General features: G+C 41.6%; 1 protein-coding gene across 2 annotated transcripts; it reads left to right on the top strand.

Moving 5' to 3' along the window:
* Positions 1–8,963: 8,963 nt before the first annotated feature.
* LOC145448970 (kelch-like protein 41) lies at positions 8,964–13,309 on the top strand. Of its 2 annotated transcripts, XM_080327428.1 has the most exons (3): positions 8,964–9,263; positions 10,819–10,977; positions 11,047–13,309. In XM_080327428.1, exons 1-3 carry the CDS (start codon positions 9,110–9,112, stop codon positions 11,256–11,258), a joined length of 525 nt encoding a protein of 174 aa, XP_080183554.1. In that variant the 5' UTR covers positions 8,964–9,109; the 3' UTR covers positions 11,259–13,309. The 2 variants fall into 2 exon arrangements, with proteins under 2 accessions (XP_080183554.1, XP_080183553.1); XM_080327427.1 differs by having other exon boundaries at positions 10,819–13,309.
* Positions 13,310–21,305: the final 7,996 nt, after the last annotated feature.

The following is a 21,305-nucleotide window of genomic DNA, read 5'->3' on the forward strand; positions in this document are numbered from 1 at the left end:
TATTGTACCATATCAATTTGTTTCAACTTCTCGGCGCTTCGTATTCGATCCTCTATTCTGGCTCACGTATTTTATTAGCGGCTCTAAGTGTGCGTGAGCGATACAACGCCTTTTTGCACGTATATTTAACTTAATACTCGTTATTTGATTCAAGGTATATGACCAATCAATCTGTCTTGCACACATCTAGCAAAATTAATGACTTTGAATCCTCACGCATACTTTGAAAATTCAATTTGACTTGAATTGTGACTTGACTTGTGACTTGACTTGACTCGACTTGACTCGAGTCACCTTCAAAAATCGATTGACTTGACTTGACTCGAGTCAAAATGTGCAATGACTCAAGATGACTCGTGACTCGAAGGTAGTGACGTGATCCCAACACTGCTTTTCACACTAAAATTAACGACCACGAAAACGAAATAAACTGACAAGCAGGTAAAACACCGGTATATATATTTCTCAAGTGATAGGCAATATCTATATTCTTCTCGAGAATTATTACCCCAACGGTTGATAATAATCGTGACTGACTTTCTTCCTATCGAAAGTTATCGTCCTCTCTTCACGCCATTCTCCATATTCGCTGGATACCATCTAATAGTCTCCAACTCTCCAATTATCGTGGTAGAAGATCAATACGTTTTATTATTCTATGACAAGAAGGGGTTTCAGGGGATATTGGAACACCAGCAAATGGCTAATGTGCCTTATAAGCTCAGTGAGTTATCATTTGGTTTTCCTGAAGCTCGCAAAGTTTCGAGCACATATAAAGCTCTAGTATCAACCAGTGTTGGGATCAAGTCACTACCTTCGAGTCACGAGTCATTTCGAGTCACTGCACATTTTGACTCGAGTCAAGTCAAGTCAATCGATTTTTAAAAGTGACTCGAGTCAAGTCAAGTCACTCGATTTTTGGAGGTGACTCGAGTCAAGTCGAGTCAAGTCAAGCCAAGTCACGAGTCAAGTCACAATTCAAGTCAAGTTGCCTTTTCGAGGTATGAGGCATGATAACGTCATTGCAATTTGCAATTTGCTAGATGTCTGAAATACAGATTGAGTGGTCATTGATTTTGAACCGATGAACGAATATAGAGTTAAATATACGCACAAGAATGTGTTGTATCGCTCACATAAACGTAGAACTGCTAAACCTGAGTTTATAGCTACCAAACAAAATGGAGAATAGATACGAATTGATAGGATGCAATACATTACCCATTTACAAATTGATCTGATACAATTCGAGCGTGCGCCGATGGTTGAGTACTATATTCGAACTATATTATATATATTATATATAACTATATTCGAATTCAATTTCAATAAAACAAGAAGTTTGGTTAAGGTAAAAACAGAGAAAAGACATTACTTTACTATACAAGTTTACGAGAACGTAAGCTGTAAGCTTCGATCACTTCGTTTGCGGTCAATTTATTTGTAAGAGCACAAGTGAAGCTCAGTAAAACGCAAAATCATTAAATGATTGGTCGCTTTCAAGCGTTACATCAGCGTTTCGCGAACAATCCGAACATAGGCAAGATACAGTTGATTTTTATCGACACCGATTACTTGATGACCTGAAATTGACTCGTGAATTTTGCTCCGGATCACGAGTCAATTCACATTTCTGATACGCCGAGTCAAGTCAAGTCAAGTCATTTTAGCAAAGTGACTCGAGTCAAGTCAAGTCATACGAAAAAGGTGACTCGAGTCCAACTCGAGTCGAGTCATGACTCTAGTCATCCCAACACTGGTATCAATGCTATGTAAAGTACCAGAAATTCTTATTCATAAATAATATTCATTGTCGTATCTTATTCCCAATTGCAATCAGCACCATTTTGACGCCCTGGATCAGTCAATGTCAAATAGCATATAAATATTCGAACACTGGGCTGTTGAGGAACGCAATTGATGTCTCTGTGGATGAGATTTTGGGAATCACAACCACACTATCAGTAAAAACTTTTAAAATGGGCTGGGAGACATCGGTATGCCCTGTATAACTGGGATAGGGCACAGAAACTTCAACATATCATATAAATGATGCTTGCAGCCAATCCCTGACCCGTCTACTTTGAACTGCGTACCTAATTACAGGATACAAACGATGTCTAAGTAGCATTTCTGTTTCTTCACATAAGTGTTGGTTGGCTGGTATGGGTTTTTTATTGATGGCCGGCTACTGTGGCCTTGTGCACCAGGCCGAAAGTTTGATTAGAACAAGACTTTTAAATTATTCGATTCGACAGGAGTGCAAATTCTATAATAGGCGTTGCAGTGAAAGGGCTAGTAAGAATTTCTGATAATACAGTGTTAACGAGCCAAGGTTCCTTGCAGCTTTGATGATATATTGTCTATTAGTTGAGTATCTCGGACATTTTAGCAAGAAATGTTCCATTGATTCAGGCTGTGCGCAGAGTTCACATAATCAATTTTCAAGGCATCCGATCCTGTGCAAATGTTCGTTCAGCCCGCAATGGCCAGTTTGGAGTCGGATCAAGATCGACGACTCACGACGTGGGAGACAAGAAATTCCGCGAAATTCTGCATTAGTGCGAATGAGACCTTGGTATTGCGAGTCTTCGTTGACTAGTTCAGACTTCCACTTATTCCAGCAATAGCCAGTAACGATGGATCTGCATTCTTTTGGAGTTAGACTGTGGGACTGAGCTATGTCAGGACTTTCGTCTGATGCTGCGGATTTTGCGAGCCGATCTGCCTCTTCGTTTCGTTTCGTTTCGTTTCAACCAACATAAGTGTTGATACCATGTTTTATATGCTAGAAAACTTTACAAGCCTCAAGAAACCAAATGATGACACATCAAGTCTATAAAAGCACCTTAGTCATCTGGGTGTCTTTCAATACCCTAAACCCCTGATAAAAGTATAATTCAAAGCATCGGCGTTCTACTAGGTTGAACGAAGACAAATAAATGGTTGCCACCGAATATCGCCAATGACATGAAATGACAAGAACAAAATTACTTTTGACTGGAGGAAAAATTGTGCTTATTATAATGACCCAAAGGCGAGATTCCTCGAGCATCCTATCGATACATAAGCCGAGTTCACTACATATAATGAAGGATAATCAAATTCCACTGAAAATATATTCCATAAGTCACAATTGTTTTGACCAGTTCTTTACCAGTGTTTTACCTGCTTGTCAGTTTATTTCGATTTTGTGGTCGATAATTTAAGTGTGAAAAGTACCTTATTCGCAAATTATATCACCATACTTTAAACGACCGACAAGGCAGCGTAACGGTGAAGCGTCCGGCTTCTTGATCGGTAGGTCGTGGGTTCGATCCTTGGCCGGGTCAGACCAAAAACCTGATTAGCAACACTGGTATCCATGACTTCCCTGCTTGGCGATCATGCATTAGGCTACTGGGATAGCTTGGAGAGGTGGTGCATGACTTAGAAAGCCGTAAAGGCTATATCTGCACTTCCTTGTCCAGCGGCATATGCACATCATGCACTCATGGTATGCATATGCACTGATCGTGTGTATGTGTATCATGAGTCGGGGTATATGCCGCAAAAAACATCAAGGACAAAAATAAGCTGCGCCCTCTTCCCTTACGTGTCTATTTCAATGAAGTCGACCAATTTCCTGCTAATCCGCTCATATCTTTTTTTATTATTTACTGGCGATGTCTTTATGCAAACTCCAACATAGGCCCTAGTCAAGATCAAAACAAGTGGAAAAGACATCCCTGCTTCTTCAGGCATATCCGGAACACGGCTGTTGGTCATGTCGGTGTGACGAAATTGTTCACCGTAAATATAATAATAATACTATTATTTCAAAAATAGCCGAATTTCAATTTGTTATAAATCGGCATCGACTCGAAATTGAGTCAAACTTGGCGTGAATCGTTTTTTAGGCAACCTGACGATTTATAATCAAGTAGCGAGAAAGATTTGGAAAAAAAAGTTTCTTTTTGAACAGCCCTAATATACGATATACATATGATCTCGTTAATATAGAAATTAGATGTTTTCAGACAATTGTCCTCATTACCCCATTGTCAACCCAATCAATATGCGCTAATGTTGTCTGTTCCATATTTACATCCGCATTGACGAGTCCGGGGGTTGCCAACCCCCGGTACGCGTGCCATTTGCGTCACGCGAGATGATTTGTCATGGCACGCCAAATGATATGACACACTCGATATATGATAACCTTGTTTTGCAAAAAGTAAAACAGAAGTTTTGTAAATGTACAAAGCTTGTAGGTGACCTAAAATTCTTTCGTAAATCAACATAAAAGTAATGAGTCTTTTCGGGCAGATTTTATTTATATCCCTCACAGTCCGGCTTCCGGCGTGATCGAAGCACCCTGGACCACATACTGCGTCTCCACGACACGATTTACAATAATATCCATCATCAGCGGTCGGTGGTAGCGGTTTTCTTAGACATAAGTCGAGCCTACGATATGGTGTGGCGCCACGCACTTCTGTACAAATTATACCAACTCGGAATACGCGGACACATGCACCGATGGATTACAAATTTCCTTTCTGACAGAACTTTCCAGGTGACCGTAGGGAACACTCTTTCCGACAGTTACGTACTGCAGAACGGTATACCACAGGGAAGCGTTCTCAGCCCTTTGCTGTTTGCGGTCATGATCAATGATTTACCGAGCTCGTTAGGCCATCGGTCTGAACATGCGGTGTTCGCAGATGACTGCGCTGTTTGGGATAGCGGTCTTCTTATCCAGCCCCTCTTGTCTTACATTCAATCATCACTCGATGTAATAAGCGACTGGTGTTCTAGATGGGGGTTTACCATCAGTAAGGCCAAGACTGTAGGCATGCTATTCACGAAGAAAAGGAAAATTCCCCCACTCATCTTGAAAACTGGTGACCATGAACTTGAATTTGTCGACACCTACAAATATTTGGGTATCACATTTGACAAATTGCTTAACTATAAGCAACATATCGATACGATTTCCAAAAAGTGCTCAAACAGACTGAATCTAATCAGAGTCGTGACTGGCACCGCATGGGGAGCGAGTAAAAAACCATTGCTGCAGCTTTTCAGGGCGCTGATACGATCACTTATTGACTATGGGTTACCAGCATATTACTTCGCCCCAAAAAAGTATCTGGACAAGTTACGCACCATACGAAATCAAGCTCTCCGCCTCTGCTGCGGAGCAATGCGCAGCACCCCCATTTGTGCACTGGAAGCATCATGTGACGAACTTCCTCTCCATCTACGCCACAAACAGCTTAGCCTTAACTATCGCTACCACCTTAGACGCTACCAGGCTCACGAACACCCAACATTAGGAGTGCTTGAATACTCTTGGCAGGAGATATATAGCCTCATGAACCCAAAATTCATTACCTTCAACATCGCCACTAATGTCGAGTCTCTGAATAACCTTGTCCTGGAAAGAAAAATTCTTCCAGATTTTCCTCCATGGCTGATGCAATCACCTACCATTGATTTAGACCTTGCAAAAATCATTAAAAAAGATATCGCACCTCTGTCACATAAACCCATAGTCCTGGACTTCATATTCGAACGATATAACGAGGCCACTGAAATATACACTGACGGCTCTAAATCAGCAGAAGGAGCCGGTTTTGCATTTACCATCCCGTCGCTGATGATAAACTTTTCTCAGCCGTGTTCCGCCATAAAGTCAATCTTTTCCATAAAAGCACAAGCCATTCTACACGCTCTAAAATGGATCTGCCAGAATGGCTCATACCATCAAACATATCTGATTCTCTCGGACAGCCTGAGCGTACTATCCGCTATGACCAACTTGCAGGCACAGCAAACGCAGAATGTTATATTTGAATGTGGTCGCTTGCTGAATCGAGCGATTCAGAAAGGCACCATCGTTGTCCTGGCCTGGGTACCGGGGCATGCTGATATCGCTGGTAACGAGTTAGCCGATAAATTGGCTAGGCAAGCTGCCAGGACCGATATCGAAAATACCCCTTCTCAGTCGCTTCCAGACGAATTTAGCCACGCTGAGGCGAAAGCCAAAGTACGTCAATACTGTAGAGCGACCTGGAACGCCGAATATCAACGAAATGAGCGAGGAGGTCACTATCGAAATTTCCATAGATCATTGACTGATGGTCACTTTCCATCCATGCATCGACATAGGCTTTACGAACGATTAATATTTCGGCTTCGTTCAGGCCATTGCCGCCTGAAAGCGCATTTATATAAAATTGGATGTAGCGACACCGACCTATGCGGCCATTGTACAGTACCTGAAACAGTCGAGCATTTTTTGCTGCACTGCAATAGATATGATTTTCATCGGACCTTTTTATTAGACAGGGCGCGCGAGCTCAAAATCACTGCAACACTCGGAAATCTACTGATCATCCACGAAATGTTATCCCATGTTGCAGAATTTGTTCTATCTTGTGGTACTTACTTGTAAATCGGTTCTTGCCGACATTTTGATATATCGATCGCTCATTCTAGTCCGTGACGCACCTGGCCTCACAGGCGAAAAGCGTCACTCAACTTTTCATCAATAATAATAATAATAATTTATATCGAGAAAAATTCGCTCTTCGCTTCGCGCGATTTACTGGAACCGCAATACTTGATTATAACGTGGGAAACCACCCTCCCCCTAAATAGATACATAGAAAATATTTTTTTAAACATGCATAATATACAGAAATGATTTCGACCGTATTAGCAATTATGAAAGAACGGCAACCTAGTCGGCATTTAGGCGCTGGGAGAAACGTCCAAGAAAAAAGTTTCGGGCAACGTATGTGACCCGCGTGCAACTCTGTGCTGTGTGGCCACTGCCAAAGTGATTGGCGACGATAAAACCCTGAAATAAAACAACCGCCGCATGTTGGCCAAGACGTTCGACATTAATATGTCCTCTGTCCACGCATCGAAAGGACAAGCGCCCGCAGCTTGAGCCGCATGTATCAAATGAGACCCGCCGAGGAAAATAATGAGATCCGTGTCGAAATACGGCTTTGGAATCGTGTTGGTCTCACGAAAGAAGATATTCTTTTAGTCTCGCCTGGTACGTGTAAGAGATTCCAATATAACTGGAGCAACGACAACCTTAACTGTTAAACCGCGACCTTCGGAGCTTAGCAGACCAATCTATAGGCCAACCTTAATGTGACATCAAATCGATTGTTATGATGCAGGGGTAGGCACATTTTTCATCGTCACATTCGTCAGGCCATATAATCTAGGGTTACCACTTACTATACGTTCTCCTTTAGGAGGATTTGTCCTCCTTGTTCAGGTCCTCCTTTTGCAAGGACGCCTAATTGTCTTTCTTTTTGACAATTCGTCCTGCTTTACAACTTTTACAGCTAAGAAAATGGAGAGATTCGAGGGAAAATAGGCATAAATGACGCAAAATAGGAAATTCATGGTTCGATCGAAAGTGATGACCTTTTTTAATCAACCCACGAAATTTTACATCAAAAATAGTGAAATCAGCTGTTTTCAGTTTTGATCAACTAACTTTATGATTTGGTAAAAGTGTCCTTTTTTCCCGATTCCAAAATATCGTAATCCTAATATAATCGCAAAGACCATATGACGGGCCTGTCACTTCTTGGCTATGGTACCGACCACAGTGGAGCTGGAAACGAGCAAAGCAACCACAAAATATCGATCATAGCTCGACTAATCATAAATGATGCAAATACTGCATACATTAACTACAAAGCCGGAATACACGATCCGTCCGTAACGCCTGTGGATGTGGAATCGTCTTGTTTTCCTATTTCAGTGATATTAGTGAGATTGCGCCATCGCAATTGATAGTAAACAACATGCGCCCAGCCGTGACAGCGACCAAACGATGAATGTGATTTGGACCTCGGATAATACGAAAACTTGCGTTACTGTGATATTTTCCTGGCTATGATAATATATTGTATCAGAATAGTAACATGCGTCGGTTCATGAAGCGGCGCGAGAACCGAAGACGTGAAAGTGGCCAACGTAAAGTGCTGCATGGTGCATACAGGCCTACTAAACCCATGACATCAAACAAATGAACTTTTCACCATGAATTTTCATATTTTCTGCCAAAGCACTTACTGTATTGCGACGTGTAGAGAATATAGCTAAGAGTTCGACCACTGCAACCTAGGTAGGCGCTAACCAAACGTCACAATAGTTTTCCCGTCATCGAGATAGCGCTTGACGGGTGGAAATACGCGTGAAAGCAAACGCATGCGACTTGTCACACTTTGATCTTTCTGCTTCTCATTTTTTTTTCTCGTCACTCTTCTCTCTCACGCATCCGTTTGAGAAGAGAAAAAAGGAGAGAAGGAAACGGGCGCGTTTACGGATCTTCCCTTCCCAGAGTCAGGTATAGTGCGGTATACCAGTGGTTTCCAACCTTTTTGTCTCCATTCTCCACTTCAGATTTATTCCGCGTCTTCATTGTCCACCAGCCAAAACTCCTATATACCCTTTAAATTGCCCCTCCATAACATTTAACCATACGTTAGCAGGGAATTGCTATTGCAAAACCAGACCAGTACGCATGACGATCGCCTATAACTGTAAAATGAATCGTATTGTGAACAGATACCGGTAACCCGCAAAATTTAGCGAAAGCGTTATTTCATGTCATACTGATCGTGCTGGATGCGTTTTTGACGCCGTCATTGGTTATCCTGAGTTGAAATTAGTTTTCGTGAACAACACGCTATACATTTCGATGCGGTACATACATTCCAGAGCAGCTAACTGGTAACTGTCATCGCATATGTATCTCCGTAGTTATCCTATATATAATGTTTAACAATTGAGTCTATTCCCCGCCAGAAACCATTGCATTCCCCACCAGTGGGGAATTCCCCACCGGTTGGGAACCACTGATCTATACCCTTCGCGAACAATACTTCAAGAATCTCTGGCGTAACCGATGCCGTTGCTAGTTGCAAATACGGGGTGGGTAGGATTCCTTGTTTGAAACGCAAAATATGATCAAATTAAAACTGATTGGCCCGCCAGTTAGTAATATTTTGACATTTTGGCTCGGTGCATTCGGAAAGTTGCCGATATCTGGACTACCCCATGTGTCAAACCAAATCTGTTGGCAATTATGGCAGGTAACATTTATGTTATTGGAGCCGCTGGAAATGAAGACAGCTGCAAGACTAATGCAGTCGAATGCTTCGACCCGACTAGAAACTGTTGGAGCGATTTACAACGAATGCCAGACTCTCGACATCACCATGCGGTAGTTGTCGAAAGAGGTATGTCGAATGCACTAGTCATTTGCTACATAATGGAGTAAGGTAGGCAGGCAAAACCCCTCAGGCTCGCGGGCAGGATGAAAAGTTTTGAAAGGTAGGGCAGGTGGGCCGGATGTGCGCTCATCTCCCACATCGTCCACGGTTATGAAACTATACAATGTTTACATGCATCAGATAATTCTAGTTATCTGATTAAGTGGATCGAAATGCCGGTAATGGAATTCTAATCTAATTTGTGAAATGTTTCCATGCTATCACTTTAATTATGATCCAATTTCTGGTTGTCCAAAAAATGCTACAGTAGAATTGTGTAGTGCGGAACGAGCCAAACCCACATTTGCCATTCTCATGCTCATGAAAATGAACTGTAATTTGCTATGACCTGAACTTCATTCAATGTCCAAGTTTTTGCGAGTTCAGTAATTCTAATTCTAGTCGAATTTGGAAAAAGCTGTGTTGCTATAATTCTACTTCTAATTTGAAAATGTGTAGCTATAATTTTAATTCTAATCTAATAGGGGAAGGCTGAAAATTTTCTAGGTACCCAACTTTGGATCTACCGTCCGAGTACCATCGATGAAATAAATTGACTTGAATATTGGGTTTCATGTCCCAGTACCTGACTTACTCACGCATTGCAGCAGTGTTGGGATCAAGTCACTACCTTCGAGTCACGAGTCATTTCGAGTCATTGCACATTTTGACTCGAGTCAAGTCAAGTCAATCGATTTTCGAAGGTGACTCGAGTCAAGTCAAGTCACTCGATTTTTCTAGTTGACTCGAGTCCAGTCGAGTCAAGTCAAGTCAAGTCACGAGTCAAGTCACAATTCAATTTTAATAAAACAAGTGGTTTGGTTAAGGTAAGAACAGAGAACAGAAATAGATATTTTGCAATTAAAGTACTTTACTATACTAGTTTACGACAACGTAAGCTGTAGGTTTCGATCACTCCGTTTGCGGTCAATTTATTTGTGAGAGTGCAATGGGGGCCCAGTAAAACGCACGATCATTGAATGATTGGTCGCTCCCACGGGTTACAACAGCGTTTCTCGAACATTCTGAACAAATGCAAGATACAGTGATTTTTATCGACACCGATTACTTGATAACTTGAAATCGACTCGTGAATTTTGCTCCGAGTCACGAGTCAATCTACATTTCTGATACGCCGAGTCAAGTCAAGTCAAGTCATTTTAGCAAAGTGACTCGAGTCCCGTCCAGTCATAAGAAAAAGGTGACTTGAGTCAGTATTGGGATGACTCGAGTCATCCCAACACCGCATTGCACCTCATCAAGCACGTTCGACTAATTTAGCAGCTAACTAATTAACACGACTAACATTGGATCTGACTCGTATTTCTTTTTTGTTGGATCTGCCCGATATAGGCCCTGAATCTTATAAGCCTTGTGTAGACTTAGCAGTCAAGCCTCGGAACATGTCTCATAAATGTGAATATATGATGAAAGTTCAACCTTCTTTCGTGGAATTATGCAATTATATATGTATCAGTTTACTTGTGAACTTTGTGTGATAAATGAGTGAATCGTATTATAGAAAGGATATGGTGTGTTGGCGGGCTAGAAGAATGCAACATTCTCAGTTCGGTGAATTGTTATGATGCATTCGAAGAGAAGTGGTCGTCGCGTCCATCTATGTCGCAATCAAGAGCCATGCCTTCGTCAGTCTTTTACGAGCAAAAAGTGTTTGTATTGGGTAGGATATTTTCTCTGAACTTTAAAACGCTGTATATCTCAATACCTTCAGTACTGCGACTGTGTTTAGGTGGATATTCGTCTAGTGACTTTGCACCGGAGATGCGGCTTGCTTCCGTGGAACATTTTGACTCGAAGACGTCACAGTGGACGAAATTTGCTAGTATGCATAACCCGCGAGCTGTTTTTTCTGCGCTCGTAATTAATGACCGCATGTATTCCGTGGGCGGTGATAAAAGAGCGAAAGGGTTGAGATCCAGGTGCATGTTAGTGGGTTACTAAAAACCGTTCAAACCAGACATTTACAAACTACACCAATCTACTGTTTTTTGGTAATTCTAGTTTAGTCCTAACATAGTTGAGGATTTTGAGAATTGAATAGTTCTGATGTTAGTTTTAATGGTCGTCGCTACAAAATCCACAACTAGAACTAGAACTACTAAAAAACAGTAGATAGTTGGCTTTCCAACTAACTAGGTTTTTAGTTTGTTACAGCATGCTGTAGAGCAGTGGTTCCCAACCTGCTGTACGTGGACCACTAGTGGTACGCGAAGGTCTGCCTGGTGCGGTACGCGAGTAGATTGTGTTTTTTCGACCGAAAGGAGTTATTAGTTCAGGTGGTGTTGATTTCAAGTTTTTTTTGTTGTTATTTCATTATGTTGTTCTTCTTGCGACTGGTGGTGAAAAAAAACAATTCCACGCATTCCATCAACCCTGGCTGATAATGCCAAGTTCAGGGCCCGGCAACCTTTCGCATGCAGCTTGCCAAAATGACAAAATATTACCAACTCGAGTGCCAAACATTTTTAATTTTGTGATATTTAGCGTTTCAAGCAAGGAATCTCACCAACCGCTTAATTTCAGCTGGCAACGGCATCAGTTACGCCAGTGAATCTTAAAGTATTGGTCGCGAAGGGAATAAATTTTGGTCGCTTCCGCACTATATGTAATATGCTCAATATACGTAATATTTGCACCATTTATTTTTAGTCGCGCTGTGATCGATAGCCATATTCTGTGGTTGCTTTGATCGTTTCCAAGTCCGCTGTGTTCGGTTCCATAATAGAGCCGATAAATGACAGGCACATCAATGTTGTTACGATGATATGGCCTGATGGTGAAAAATGTGCCCACTTCTGTATCATACATGTCGGTTTGATGCCACATTAGGGTTGGTCTGACACTAGATTTGTCTGCAAAGCTCGAAAGGTTGCGGTAAAGCGGCCAAGGTCGTTGCTCCAGATATATTGGAATCGATAAGACATATCAGACGAAACTAAAAGAATATCTCCTTTCGTGAGACGAACACGATTCCAAATTCGAAGTCCGACACAGGACTCATTATTATCTTCGGCGGGCCTCATTTGATACGCGGGGACCAAGCTGTGTCGAATTTACCATTCGGCGCCTGGACAGTGGACACATCAGTGTCGAACGTTCTGGCCGGAATGTAGCGGTTATTTTTATTCATTATCGCCGCCATTCATTTTGACAGCGCACTAACCGCACGGAGTCGAATGGTCGGATGTTTTCCCCAAACGTTATGTCCAGGTCATGCCTCCTAGCGTGAAAATGCCCAGCGCCGAAATGCCGGTTCATATAGCATACTATAGTCTTGCTCCCGCACGCAGCACTAAAGCGTTCAAACGTTTTTATACAGTATTATAAATTGCCGTTCTTTCATAACTGCTAATACGGGTGGACTCATTTCTGCAGATTATGCATATTTGAAAAGAAATATAATAACGAAATCAGGACCCAGTAAATCACGCAAAGCGCGAGAAATTTTGCTAGATAAATAAAATCTGACAAAAATACTCTATTTTATGTTTATTTACGAAATAATTTGGGTTCGCCTATACGAGCTTTGTACATTTAAAAAACTTTTGTTTCACTTCTTGCAATACATGGTTATAATATTTGTTTCCGTCAAATCATTTGGCGTGCCATGAAAAATCATCTCGCGTGCCACAAATGGCACGCGTGCCGGGGGTGGCCATAGTTTAATAGAATTTGTTATTACACCTCGCATAGGACAAATACGTGATTATGACGTCATAAATGGCAGAAAAAATTTGACTGACTTCGGAACGCGTAACTTATGTAGGGGGTACGCGAGCACTGCATAAAACCTCGAAATGGTACGTGGGTGGAAAAGGGTTGGGAACCACTGCTGTAGAGCCATAATTATACTAAATACTCTTGGGACATTATGTTAAGTAGGAATATAGCGTACCAAAGATATTTTGACCGATATCTCAATTGGCAACATGACTAGGCCTGGGGAGTCGGAGTTGAGTCTAGCTAAATTTTCGCTTAATTTTTCGCACGCCTTGGCGTCGGAGTCGGAGTCGTGAAAACTATAGTGCCTGGAGTCGGCGTCGTGGCAAAAATACTGACTGGAGTCGGAGTCGGAGTTTGTGAAAATAACCCTGACTCCGACTCCGATTCCAACTTCCTTTATTATGAAAACAATTGCTTTCAAAGGTATCTTTAGATTACTAATAATAACTAAAATGGAATGTCTATGTACCATCAATCGCTGTTATTAGTAACAATATTGATAAAATTTGACATTATTTGCAAATTGCAATTCAGTTGCATAGAGGAAGAAAATCGCAATATGCATCTTCGCGATGCAATCACAAATTGATGCAATTTTTGGAGTGTACCGTGATACTGTGGCAGAATAAATACATCGTCTGGTGTTGTAAAATTGATGCAAGGTAGATGGTCCCATTTCCACTCGATTTGAAAAACAATTCATTTCTGCGGTCAGTAAGTGTGACGACACAGCCATAACCAATGTGATTTTTACTACACAACTGCTCCCTTCAACACGCAAAGACGTGCTCCCTGCACTTCAACAAAGTAATGTAGTGTACGAATATAACTGCCACTTTGATTTGGCTACGTGGGAAGAACGTCAAAGTGTTTGCAGGAACATATAAACCAGCATATCGTCAGATTTATCAGAACACGTCATTACACTCGGTGAAAAGCTCACCCTTACCTCGTCCGCTCAAGCTTGATGCTGAGCGATCGAAGGCCATTAGTTCTGCCATCGGCAAACATCTGTTACATAATCCGATTTGTGCGAATAATTATCGAGACGGCGGATTTCGCGTTGTCGGGAGGGGCCGTACACGCTTCCATTTGTGTGCCTTGTAGTCGACTTTTATCAAAATACACCAACCAAAACTTTGTCAACAAAAGGAGTTCGTGTACCACCTAAAAATAGAACATTGAACCTCTCTCATTCGAAATTTCATGCTAGTGACGTCATTATTTGTGGTATGGTTGTTGCTATACAATATACATATACAATGTTCTTTCTAATTCTGTACCAGTTGCTGACGATTACCCCTGACGAGTGTCAGCCGAAAATATTCGGTTTCATTTCAATATGAATATACTATTTGATTGTTATTGAAGTTCTGTACCTCCAATAAGCTCTACAAATGATTAAAAAAGACTGCAAGTGCAAGTCCTTGAATACTTAACTCAGTACATGTAGACTAGACATATGCTATTTGACTACTTCCTAAATTTCATTTCTGACCAATGTTTATTAGTAGTGAGATAGTGTGTGCTTGTAATCAGTGTAGTGTGTAATGAGAAAATTAATAAGTTACGTCTCTGTAATAGTTGCTGACTCATACACCAGAGCTATACTTCGATTGTTTTATCAACATTTTAGTTATACGGATTGGATATATAGGCAACGTCATGATTGAATGACTCAAAGATTAGAGGTATTAGAGAGTCCATGTTATAAAAACTTATAAAATAGGAAAAAGGAAGGATATTTAGAATTGCATTTTTCCATGTTGATTGCATATTGAAGAATTCGAGCTGTGCCACAATGATTCAATTTTGCACGTCATGGGTAATCATATGTAGTCATAAATTTAATGGTTATATGATTGTCATTTAACCGTCACTGTGGCATACAATTTTTGAAGTAAATTGATAATACTGTTGGAGTCGGAGCCAGAGTCGGTACGTTTAAAGACTCAGATGTCGGGCTGCAGTCGGTATATTGAAAATATGTGGAGTCGGAGTTGGAGTCGGTATAATGAAAATGTCTGGAGTCGGAGTCGGAGTTAGAGTCGGTGGTAAAATTTGCTGACTCCACAGCCCTGAACATGACACATGGTATATTATTATATAGGTGTAACAATTTATTACAGATTGCACAACGAAAAGAACACGATCGAACGGTACAGTTGCCCGGAGAAGAAATGGTGCATGATTAACGTGAAAAGAGGAATCAAAATAGACTGCATGTCAGCTACTAGGGCGGATTTATTTCCATAGAGTTCGAGTCACTGTATAGGCCTGCAGATAATATTGTCGCCGCAAATTTCGGCTCAATTAGAAGTTGCATAGGTTTACTGTAGCTGTAAGCGTCACTGTCGTCGTTTCGTTGCGTGATTACTACGATGTAGTTATGTTTGAGGGTTTTTGCCGCATATACACTGATTCATTATATATATACACTCGATCTATGCATAATTGCATATGCATATCATACTATGCCATGAGTGCATGATGTGCATATGCCGCTGGACAATGAAATTGCAGATACAGCCTTTCTAAGTCGTGCACAATCACTCCATACCATCGCTAATTGCGAGCGTCCAGCAGGGAAGTTACATACCAGTGTTACGGATCAGGTCTTCGGTCGGATTGAACCCACTTACTAGTGCGGAGCGGATCGACAAATTCTCTGGTCCGGCTCCGATCCGGCTCCGGCCGCATCAGGAAAAGTACTGATCCGGCTCCAATCCGGTTCCGGCTAAAAATGAAAAAGTCCGGCCAGAAATCCGGCCCTACTCGGTATGGAGGTTCCGTGAATTGATAAATATGCCTCGTTTATGTTCACACTGGCTTGCTGGTTATTTACGTGTGGTTGGTTGGTAGTTATATAGTTATAAAAGTTATGCTTATCCATAGAGATTATATGGCCGGACAAAAAAGTAGTGATCCGGCTCCGGCCGTAACAGAAAAAGTAGTGATCCGGCTCCGGCCGTAACAGAAAAAGTACTGATCCGGCTCCGATCCGGTCCGGTCAAAATTGTAAAAATCCGGCCGGATATCCAATCCGGCTCCGGTCCATGACCCGCATTTACTGCATTTAGCTTCCATGTGGATTCATGATATTTGCTATTTACAGCATGCTATGCTACCAGTTTCAGGTCTATGGTAACACTTTGAAATCTTTTTATTGAATATCCGTGTGAGCTCATGAGATCGTCAACGTTGAAATGTCTTTCGATCTTAGAATTCATCTCGCGACACCGGTGTCCCAGCATGGTTATATTGGCTAGGGGCAAAAAAGAGCGGTATATTGGTAATATTTTGGCTCGGCCGATTAGCAGTGGGACATGGTCCAGGAACGCTCGCTCAATCTCGAACCTGCTAGACAGTTTACAAAGTATGGACGACATAGCAAGGCCGTCTGAATCCACGAATAAACTATCGGATCGTTGCGTTATCGCGACCATAATTGTATGCTACCAATTTTTATTTGTATTGCTGTCGTGATTTGGATTGACGGATGATTTTTATCGTAGTATATATTCGGTTAAATATACTTATGAACCTGGAATGTCTACTTTTTTCCATCAATTGCGATGGATTGTTGAAGTGTAGAATAAACTACAACGCAGCATATCAGGGTTGTCAGCTGAGGGCATAATGCAAATGCGACAACTTCAGTCTGTATACCGCCTCGATAGAGCACTTGCTCGTAACGTTTTTGAAGGTTGCGTTTTTGAGTTTGGCGGTGTGTCCGTATTCTACTCGTCGCCGTCCGATGTGCGAAGCCAGTGTGTTATAATAGTCTAGGGTAGTAGTTCTCAACCTTTTTAGCTTGGGAATTGTAAGATTGCAAAACATTGAAATTTCTGCAAGGCGAAGACCTGTTGTGTTTAGAGCCACCTATACGAGTTTGATTGTTCAATTTCTTTTGCAAGAACTGCGATGTTGCTAGCCTATTATTATACCCCGAATGTAGCTAAATTGCATTGTAGTAATTATGTTTAAAAATTCATCTTAGTTTTCACATATAAGTGGTCTTAAATCAACACCAGCGACGGGTCGAGTCGATTAAGCTTCAAGTGGGCCACTAAGCTAGGTGTGTAATTTTTTAGCAACGACTTTTGATTGTTCGGTCAGGTGGTGTAAGGCTAGGCTACAATTGAATGGCTTAGACTAAGTGGTTGGCGTCAGGGACAATAGCAGACTAACATGATTTAACGGGACACTGCGGTCTAAATATCACGTGGTCCCAAATTAAGTTGAAAGCGCGAAAAAAAACACAGCAGGCAGCAGACATTTTCCTCAGAAAGTTACCGTATCCAAACTAGGGCTTTGGAGCTGGCACAAATTTTAAACTGCTCCAGCTCCGGCTCTGGGGCCCTCTTCTATGATGAATTAGCTCCGGCTCCAAGCTCCAGAGCTCATTGACACGGCCGCTCTGGCTCCAGCTCCGGCTCTGTAAACTATCAAATGGTTCAGTCATGTAGTCAATTACTACCGTCGTTGCGCCGGGGGCCGCCGCGCCGAACAGTTATTTTGTGTGGGTATGCATAATAATTTTATGTCATAATTACTGTATGTCGACTGTCGAAAACGTCATAGTCGCATGAGAGCTCACTCTACGGCAGTGGTCGGGAGCCTATATGGCTCGCGAGCCATATATAGCTCTTTTGGGTATAAGATATGGCTCTTTGACATATTTTTAATTTTGTACTTCATTTTATCGATATTGCAGCAACTTGTTAGTAAATTTTCTTAACGGCCAGAATAATGATTCTTGTGGCAGCATAAACATGTATTTGAGAGGTCAAGACAGTGGCGTATCCAGGGTCAAGGGCTCGGAACCCCCTACAAAATCCTCAAACTTAAGTTGCTGTGGCGCCAGTGATCAACAACCTTCGCGAATTCGATGTATCCGGCATTGCGCGCTGCGTAAGCTTGGATTGCACCATATGTTGGTTGATCAAAGAATAGCAGACATGGAGACACCTATTTGACAATCTAGTTTTCAAATATACATTGTCTTTCTGATCTACGCCGAGAAATGAACTGCCTTGGTAGTGACATTCCTACTATATATCCAGATTACAAACAACGCTTCGTTATACACGTTCTTCATTTATAAGTAGATTTCTAGTACTGCCGGCCGTAAAATGAAGGCACGTTTATGTTACCGCCGAATTGAGAAGTCGATCAATAGTTAGATTTTCGGAATTAGTGCTACAGTTAAATTAGCTTAATATCAATTTTTATAAATTCTGAGCTATTTACGATGAATTGCACTATCACAGGATCGTTAGTAGCCTACCAGTTCTTACAGAGAAAATATGCCCCCCACGACTAATCCCATGTACTGAGTTGGAATTTGCGCTACCATGACGTCACGAATTTTCAATTGTAACGTAACAATTGATTGACATGTACGGATCTTTGGGAGTTAAAATAGAAAATATAGGGCTAACATGGCTCTTCAGACGAAAAAGGTTCCCGACCACTGCTCTACGGCATTGCTGCACTGATGCAAAGTTTCGATACCGGCGCTGCACTTGATCATATCAAGCCATGCAGTTAACTGTAAATAACTGTAAGGGGGGGATTGTTCAAGGGTAACTGCAGCAAGCGCAATTTGAGCACATGTTGCGACCAGAAATTCGCTTTCTTCCAAATACACAATGGGTTGAAATTCGATATTGATGCGCTCATTACCAATCCGACCGGTGTCGATCAAGTTTATGGGAATATAGAAAGTTTTCCTTCAGAAGAACCGAATATATGCAGAACAAGTGCCACTTGGAATCTGGTGTGCAGTGCACCGTGTCAGTAACAAATTAAACTATAAACGCGCTCATTGCGTGACAATTCAGGATACGACTGTTTCAAGCAGACAAGAATACATGCACAAAAAAGATGATTACATACGGGGAAGCGCGCATTCAATCACTAATTCATCTCTATTATATCCAACCCCATTGCGGCCTGCGGGGTCCCGGCATAGAATTGAGTAGCTCGCATCGCGAATGTTGTTCGCGGACTATAACGGCGTTCTGGGATGCGTTTCTCTATTTGAATAAAATATTCATATTTATTCCCGAAGCTTTTCGGCTGACGCTCGTCAGGGGAATATCGTCAGCAATAATGCGAGAATTCGAATAACTATGATCAGCAACAATATATATCGCTAATTATGACGTCACACAGAAAACATACAAAGTTAGAAAAACGAGAGAACTGAAGCGTTGGCATGGGGATAGCGAAGCCAAACAAATCAATGCGCGATTTTCAAATGATACACAAATTCTTTCTGTTGGCATAAACTAGGTTTTCTCAAAGTGATGATGGTGGACTCAAGAACAGACAAATGAAATAAATTGCGACCCTTAGCCAATACAGAGAACATGTCCTCGTGGTAGTTAGCAGCACATGTATGATTTTCAGTGGCGGCTCGTCCTATAGGGCAACTGGGGCATTGCCCCACCTAAAATTCTGTTCAATAACAATTCTTTACCATTTATAGACGCACAACAATCTATATATACCGAAATCACAGCGAAAATCGTATTCTTCTTGTCCTTTCGCTTGTAAATGCCCATATATAGCGAAGTCTCTGCGATAATCGAATTCTCTTCTGTGTTTTCGCTCTGCGAATGCCTAGCCGGGGCATGCCCCGGTAGCGCTCATAACAACATTTCACTGCCTATTCTCTCAAAGCCGCGCACAATAAAGAAACAGTGATTTACTCTCTCCTATTCATAAAATTACCGAGCAACCGGGGCTCAATAGGTCTGTGCCCCTAAGGTGTGATGTAACAATCGTATCTATATCTGAACTCGGTTACCGTCATATGCGTTTAGTCGACCTTTGCTGGTATAGGTCGATTTTGATGGTGTTTCACACCATGAAAACTGTTGAAACTTGGTATGTCATGTCGTGATGGTGGTATTTAACATTGCTCCAAGTTTCAGGGTTTCTACTTAAAGTTTAGGGTAGTAATTCCGTTTCCGAAGTTGAGTGTGTGCTGATCCGTCATGTATCGCAAACAGATTTTACTCGAAAGCCGGTATTGGTATCCATTGATTTTGACGATGTTCAATACTGAGATCGGTTATGACATTTGGCACGGTAAGTCTTAATGTTAGTATCGAACGCTGTACCAAGTTTTAAGTTTGTCACTGAACTATGTTAGTGGTAATTTCGTTTCCTAAGTCGAGTGAGAGCTGACTCGTCATTTATCGCAAACAGATTTTACGCAAAGCCGGTATTGGTCTCTATTGATTTTAACGATGCTCCTTACCTAGATCTGTCATGAGCTTTTGCACGGTGTGTTTTGATTTTAGTATCGAACGCTGTGCCAAGTCTCAAGGTTGACACTCAATGATTAGGGCAGTAATTTCGTTATCAAGGTCGAATATGGTAGAGATGTGCTCTGATCTGACACTTTAGCCTACAACGCATTGCGAATTTCACGCAAAAGCCGGTGTATCTGTGGTAACGTTAACTGTGTTCCATACTGAGATAGGTGACGAGATGATGATATCATTCTCATTTGCATTCAAATATTTACTTTGATATTATATTCTCCAATGTCAATTTTACCGTGAAATTGTGGCCTTCAAGCCATTAGCTTACAACCCCCTGTCAAGCGCGATAGCTATTTCGTTTTCGATGTCGGCTAACAGCTGATCACTTGATCAGCCTATTCCTCAGTAAATTTTACGCAAAATTCGGTCTGTTCGCATTAATTTTGACAGTGTACCATACCGAAAAGGGCCATGAGGCTACTTCTAGATGATGTCATGTAACAGTGTACTAAGTTTACGGCTTTCATCCACGTATATATTCGGTAATATATTTTCCAAAGGCGATTTCGCAGCAGACCTATAGACAGTAATAAAACCATATGTGTCGTGTTACAGTCTCCAGTTTCAAGGCCAAAATCTCCTATGCTGTACCGAGACCGAGTTTCCGAGACTGCTATTCTTAGTTCTTCAGAATGATGTTTTGGATTCAATATGACAGGCCCAATGTATGAGTTAACAATTGGGTATGGGTATGTTTCCGAACTCGTTGACCTTTCCAATTCGGCTTACGCAATCTCTCGAGTTATAGTCATTTCCATTTCTGCAGATAATTAGTCAGGTCTAGTGCGAACATGAACCGCGTTGAATCTTTGTTCCGTACGCCGTTTACGCAGTTACCACGCTTCAAGTCACAGCTCACCGGCAGACCTCTCGTGGCACATACGTTAAAACCACTGTTGTCGGGAAATTCATGTTACCGTAACAT

This window comes from Botryllus schlosseri, chromosome 10, assembly GCF_051294905.1.
Source record: "Botryllus schlosseri isolate E-star chromosome 10, Bs_hap1, whole genome shotgun sequence".
Lineage (NCBI taxonomy): Eukaryota > Metazoa > Chordata > Ascidiacea > Stolidobranchia > Styelidae > Botryllus > Botryllus schlosseri.

What these genes read in the sequence shown, in the direction of transcription:
- LOC145448970 (XM_080327427.1), top strand. Translation starts at nt 9,110, where the DNA reads ATGGCAGGTAACATTTATGTTATTGGAGCCGCTGGAAATGAAGACAGC. An exon ending in TGCGGTAGTTGTCGAAAGAG is followed by an intron (nt 9,264 to 10,818) that starts GTATGTCGAATG and finishes ATCGTATTATAG; the next exon opens with AAAGGATATGGTGTGTTGGC.